The 6,568-nt window shown below is 42.2% G+C and overlaps 1 protein-coding gene and 1 long non-coding RNA gene across 2 annotated transcripts in view; one reads left to right on the top strand and one right to left on the bottom strand.

The window, feature by feature from the left end:
* Positions 1 to 6,568, top strand: part of AMPH (amphiphysin) — a gene marked incomplete at its 5' end in the record, with an annotated part of 117,139 nt that overhangs the window by 107,824 nt on the left and 2,747 nt on the right. The window contains 3 exons of the mRNA XM_082044837.1: positions 2,915 to 3,064; positions 4,373 to 4,639; positions 6,393 to 6,494. Coding sequence (XP_081900963.1) covers positions 2,915 to 3,064; positions 4,373 to 4,639; positions 6,393 to 6,494 — 519 coding nt within the window. The remainder of the gene's footprint in view (positions 1 to 2,914; positions 3,065 to 4,372; positions 4,640 to 6,392; positions 6,495 to 6,568) is intronic.
* LOC309436002 overlaps positions 4,630 to 6,568 on the bottom strand; it is a 33,045-nt gene continuing 31,106 nt past the window's right edge. The window contains exon 3 of the long non-coding RNA XR_014183262.1: positions 4,630 to 4,721. This is a non-coding gene — a long non-coding RNA (uncharacterized lncRNA). The remainder of the gene's footprint in view (positions 4,722 to 6,568) is intronic.

Raw genomic sequence — 6,568 nt, 5'->3', positions numbered from 1 at the left:
TATTAAATGCAAGAATAGAAGTAGGGACTGAGAAAGAGATGGTAACTCCTAGTCATTAATCACTTAGGATTTGTATCTCAAGTTGCTGGCAACCTTATTTTTTGTTGGTACTCATTTTGGTACAAAAAGGTCATAAGCCTTTGGTTTCAGAATGTGCTAAGTCCAGCTGCCCAAGCTTGGGTTTGTTACCCTGCTGTAAAACAGCATTAGCTCTGCTAGAGACGAGGATATTTCTGTGGCTTCAGCATATCCCATTGTCACTGGAAGTGAGTTTGGGACTCACTGGTTCTGTAGTCCTCCCCACCACTGTGACACCCATGTAGAAATCAGTAGAATTACACTAGCAAGAAAATACGGGATGGAAGTGTAGATCAGGCCCAGCTTGGTGTTGACACAAAAGAGTGTCACGTTGCTTCTCTAGTGTTGGCTTGTCACTCACAAGAAGTCTGGTCCAAGAAGAAACATGGAAGGAATTCCTCACTGTCCTGTGGGCGTCAAGGCTAAGTCTTTGAAATGTATCATCTTTCCCCTTTTTATTCTATTACCACTTTTCCTTATAAAGTTGAGGTCTCTTATCTGGTAAGTCTGACTCTGTGTTCTGTTTAAAATGCTGTATGCAGAAGAGCTGCCATAAGAGATCAAGCTCTTTGCTAAGCTGATATCTGGCCTCCAGAGGAGGGTGGTCCCTCTGATACTGTAACTTGCATAACAAATTCTTCAGTACTATCCCAAAAGTCTTCCAAGACTTCGCAAGCAATTGCTGTATTCCCTAAATAATGATGATTAGTTCCTCTTGACATTACGTTAGCTAGCTTAGCTGCAATTATAACCAACCGTCATAAAAATTACTCAGCCCATTTCTAAATGCAGCCATGGGGCCAGATCTTCAGCTCTGGAAATCCAGCACAGCTCAGGGAGCTCCTTTGGCAGACCCCCACTCACAGGCTCAGTAGCCCTCCTCTCCCTCTTCCTCTTCCTCCTCTTCTCGGCCTCCTTCTTGCTGCTGCTGACTCCATGGCATTTTGTGGAGCTGACAGCAGAGTTAATGAGAGGAATGTGCAAACGAGAATTGGTTGCAGCCCGGGTAAAGAAGCATTCGCTTCTGCTACCATTACAACTGCAAGTGGCTCTTCTGTGGCAGGCCTCGTTATACTGGATCTGGATGACCTTTTCTTTGTCCCCTGTCTGGTTGGTATAATGGGGCAACTGTCCAAATTTCGATAGTACTACTAGAGATAGCTAATTTAGAATCTGTGGTATACATCCAGTGACTCATGGCCACAGGCTGTGAGAACATCACCCTTTCACAGCAGGACATTTGGGAGCTGATTCATGTAAATTAGTATTCTCCTCCTTAGTGACATAAAATGAGCTATACAAATCCAATAAATAGAAAAGAAGTGTTGATCCTAATCACAACAGACAGAAAGATCGATTTCTTCAGCATGCTGTTAGAAATGTGCAGTATAAAATCAATCTGATACGCACTCTGTTCCCCCTCTTTCTTACTAACCTCTTCCAGGGCTTTTATACTCATCATTTATTTGAGTACCTTCTTGGGTCAAGGCTGCTAAAATTGGCAATACTATGAGTGGCAGATTTGAATGCCTTGCAAGTCACAGGAGAAGATGTCAACACCTGCCCATATCTTTTGATGTTACTTCTTTTTACAATAGGGCATCCTTCATCGGCTGCATTTGGTAGTTCAGGTTGAGTTAAGGCAGCTGAGTTAGCCTCATCTGTGGAGGAAAGTTCAAACTGAGGAAACAAAGAGCATCAGGATGTTAACTGAAGATCAGAGATAATTCTGCTAACTGTAGCTTGACACTGGTACCTAGAAAACAAGTTTTATTCAGTGTTTTTACTTTATCCTGGTGCTATCTGCCATACATTAAAAATTCCACATTGAAGATAATTTGATTAATAAGATTAATCCACTGTAAGTATTTATCTGTTACTGTAAGCATATACTCATATGTACCAATACAAATGTTAGGGGGATACATAAATTACAGCAACAGTCTCTGCTGGATGAAGGATTCAGCATTGATCTATAGGCAGGTGCTTTTCTATCCACCTCAAGAAATGGAACAAAATATGCATTAACTTTTCAGCAGTCATATCCAGACTGAATGGGCTTTTATGTATGTTTTCATATACTGACCTAGCTATAGATCTTTACAGTTACATTTTTTCCCCTCTATTTTTCCCCTCTATTAGAAAGAGGTCTGTAGTTAAGGCAATATTTTTCAAGCCAGCACAGGTCTAGGTGTATGTGATAGTAGCTAGAGAAGGCTTGGAGCCTCTTCCCAAGAACAGACTCCACTACCCTGTTTCTCTGAAAATAATACAGGGTCTTTTATACATTTTTTGCTCCAAAAGATGCTTACTTTTTTACAGGTATAGCTGCCTGGACACTATTTAAACTGACTTTTTATGAACTGTAATGAGGGCTTGTTTTTGGAGTAGGGCTTATATTTCAAGCATCGTCAAAAATCCTGAAAAATCATGCTAGGGCTTATTTACAGGGAAGGTCTTATTTTGGGGGTAACAGGGTCCTGTGGACCCCTGGACAGCTCCTTCTCCTCAGCAGAAACCTGTGGTGAATTTATTCCACAATACAGCTTGAAGGCAAGAGAAGGAAAAAACACCAGAGCCTTGGCAAACTGTAAGTCCACTAGTGACACCTGAGGATTCTGGTAAACGTGCCTAGTGAGGTTTCGTAAATGTCTCTCTCCCACCTGTTAATCGGCTTCCTCCCAGCACTGCTGTCCCCCACAAATCAGGAGGAACCTCAATGAAACCAAGGCCGTGGGTTGACACCACCCAAGGAGGTTGCAGAGCAGTCCATGGTCTCTCCAGCAGTTACCCAGAACTCGTACCCTGAATGGTCGCTCCCTCCTGTTGTTTGTAGGTGGTACCTGTCACCGAGGGGGCTGCAGCAGCAGAAGCCGGTGTGGCTGTGGCAGCAGGAGCTGGTGACAGTGCTGCTACCACTGAACAGGAGGGTGTTGCTGAAGGTGACAAACCTCAGGGAGAAGAAAAGGAGGCTGATATAACTCAGGTAATTCATGTCGGTGCATGAGAGAGTGTGTTAGGGGAATCAGGACAGATTCAACAGCCCAGGAGGGGCAAGACACATGGTGTGAACTGTGGAGTTGTCACATGCAGGGACAGGAGTTGGACTTGATGACCCTTGTAACTCCTCCATCTGAGGAGTTTCAATGATTCTGTGAAGAATGCTCCAGCTCTGTGCCCCCAGGTCCAGTAGCAAGGCTGAGGCTCTCCTGGGATAGGATGTGCCTTCTTCTGAGTCCTTAATTTAGGTTGTGCCTGCCTTTGTGCCTCTGCACTCACCTGGGTTTGTGGAGATGGGACTTGATGGGCTGATGGTTCCTTGGGAGCAGCATGGACGGGGTATTGTTTGGGCTCTGCCTCCTGCTGTTTTCTCTCTGTGCTCCTCTGCGGAGATAAGCTTTAACACATAACCTAACAGGGCTTTCTGGAGAAACAGGCAGAGAAAGAAATAGATTTTTCTTGTCTCATGGCACCCTGTCCTATCAATAGTACTACTTTGTTTTAAGTAAATCATGGAGGTCAAGCTATGTATCTGATTCTGGTCTGCTGCCTTTTCTTCTGCAACCTCTGAGGAGCTGGGGAACAGCTACCAGAGCAGACCCTGCAGCTGGGCAGCCAGTTGCCACCTGCTGTCATTGCAAGTATTATTTCTTCTGTGCACTAGAATAGAATGGTCTGGCAAAGGATCAGTGAATTTGTTTTTTTCAGGTTGGATGTTCCAACAAATTTCATTATATGTATTTTGTCCTGGGCTTCATTATTGGTCAGGTGCTACCTACTTAGCTTTTTTCCCTTTTTCTGCTCTCAGTTACATTGCTGTAAATCAGGAGAAATACCCTCAATCAGTCAAAGAAATAGGTCACGTTTCCTTCTTTCTTCACCTTTATATCACTATTATCCTGCTGACTTGAATTCCAAAAGAAATATAGGACAGTGACACCTAGAAATTATGGCTTTATCTAAACCCACCCAAATTTAAGAGCAGGGTGTAGGAGAAAGTTCTGGTAATTTCCATGCACTTGAAAATGAAACCCAAACAACCTGCAGAGCATTTTTATTGTTTACTGCAATGATTTGTGGTAATATAGTAAGTAGACTTAGGAGAGCTAAGTGGAACAGTGAAAACAGGGAAGGGATTACTCCTTTACGTTCTTGCACAAGTACTGTTTTCTGTCTTAATGTAAGAATCCTCTATGGAGAAGAAAGAAATCCCCATTCCCATATATGTCCTGTGCAATAAACAAATAATTGTGTTTTCCTGCTTGAAATAAAGTACTTTATTTTTTTTCCTCAGGAAAAGGTCAGCGGCATCCCTTCAGTAGTAATAGAGCCAGCATCAAACAATGAGGGGGAGGGAGAAGAACATGAAGTCGTTGTGAACGAGTCCAAAGATGCCGCAGCAGAGGTGGGCACTCAGGGCACAGACGCTTCTCCCAGTGAAACTTCTCAAGTTGGAAGTGAGCAGAAACCCGCTGAAGAAATCCAGGCTGCACCTTCTCAAGATCAGGCTGTTCCAGCAGAAGACACAGCTTCTGCGATGCCACCCGACTTTCTCTTTAAGGTCTGCTTCTTCATTCTTATTTTAGAGATCCCTTCAGATCTGGCCCTTGTGGATGTGTCTGTCTGTGTAAGGCGGGGATTTCCTGAGGCAGAAGGATGCTTGGTTTAACAGCCGGACAGATGCGCACACAAATATGCACAAACACAACTTCAATATTGTGTTGTTCCTTCCTATATGAAATCTGAGAAGATACATTTTCTGCACACCGTTGTCACTGTGCATATCCCTATGTAGCTGTAAGACTCACTAAAGTATAAGAGCCCTTTCATCTCAACAAATTGCTACTGAAAATTAATATATTTAGTAAAACTGCACTGCCACATAGTTAGGCAGCTATATGCTACCAATGTATCTGATATACTAACAATGTATTTGATCTTTAAGGTCCCTTCCAACCAAAACCATTCTATGTCTGTATTAAAAAATGACATTTTCTGGGCTGAAAATCTATAGTGGAAGTTCTGATTCTATTGAAACCCATGGGACTTCTACAGTTCACAGTAATGAAGCCAGAATGTCATTCTGTGACTTTAGTAATATTATCGTTATAAACTGTTACGGTAATCAAACAGAAAAGTTTAATGAGGCATACGAGAAATTCTCTCCTTGGCTGGCAAGACCCCAAGGGTTTCCTGGTTCACAAGGTTCTTTCATAATGCTTCTTGCATCAGAATCACTGAGCAGCAGAAAAGCTCCTTGAGGATGGATGAACTTTACATGCTTCCTGTTATAATTTGCATAGTTCAGACTAATTAGTCCCATAGCACTTCGTAAGTATGCCATTCTTCTTGGTGTATTCTTATTGCTCAATATTTTCAGCAACTTTGAGAATAACATTAAGGTGAGGGTGAACAGTATCGCGCAACTCTGACTCATATGTGCTGACATAGTTCATCTTTTGTTTTTCATCACACTCTCTTGGGTCGGACATAAATAAGGAGAAGCAGAGTATGTGCCTGCGGTCTGGTTCTTGATGCCATTCTCTTTCATTATTTCAGTTTTACCATGGAACTGGCTGTGCTTTGAGAAAATTAGAATAGCACATCTCTTAAGGAGGTAGAACCATTTAGCTAAAATGGTCTGTTCACAATGACATGCTGATCCTGCCAGTGTTTTAATAATCACCCCTTTGAAAGACAGATATTTTTGGCATCTGCCAGTAGATGGGAGCTCTTTCCAGGGCAAACATTATGTAGGGTTCCCATTACTTGCCTCTTTGATCACCTGTTGAAATGAGTGCTCTACATCCCTCTCAAATTTCCATGGATGTTTACAGCAAGAATAATATCCAGTGGCCACAAAAAGATAATGAGAGTCTGAAATACCAGTTCCTGGGAGTCTTTCCCGATTTGATTTGCAAAATTCTGCCACCCCTCTCTCAGATCTGGTAATAATAGTGGGTAATGAAAGCAAGTTCCTTACACAGAAGGATTAAGGGTGGCAGGACTCGTGGGGTGTTGGCAGTATCATCTGTCCTTGATTCCCTGTAACCTTGGGAAAGGATCTTTGGTTTCCTTTGGTGCTTTCAGTGAGACATACTTAAGCTGTCCCTGCTTCCAAAGTATATTAATAGCAAACCTTTACATGAACCAGTATTGACATTAATGATTTGAATGTACCTGTCTATAGCCCTGTGTTTGCATAAAGAAGACACATTATTCTTTTTTTTTCCATTAAAGATTGAACAGATAATTTCATTAGGAAAATGTCTCCATTTAGGTCATGTCTATATGTTTGGTGTTATTTTCTTCAGGTTGAAGTTCTACATGACTTCGAGGCAGCTAACGCTGATGAGCTCAACTTAAAACGAGGAGATATTGTACTAGTAATTCCTTCTGAGACCACAGCTGATCAGGTAAAAACATGTGGTTCTTTCTTTTGTGGACATTTTTCTTTGTCTCAGCTTTTTTCTCACGTTGTCACTACTGT

This window comes from Streptopelia decaocto (genome assembly GCF_964273445.1).
Source record: "Streptopelia decaocto genome assembly, chromosome: 2".
NCBI classification, from domain to species: domain Eukaryota; kingdom Metazoa; phylum Chordata; class Aves; order Columbiformes; family Columbidae; genus Streptopelia; species Streptopelia decaocto.
The sequence above is the reverse complement of the archived record's forward strand: the minus strand, read 5'-3'. Positions and strand labels throughout refer to the sequence as shown.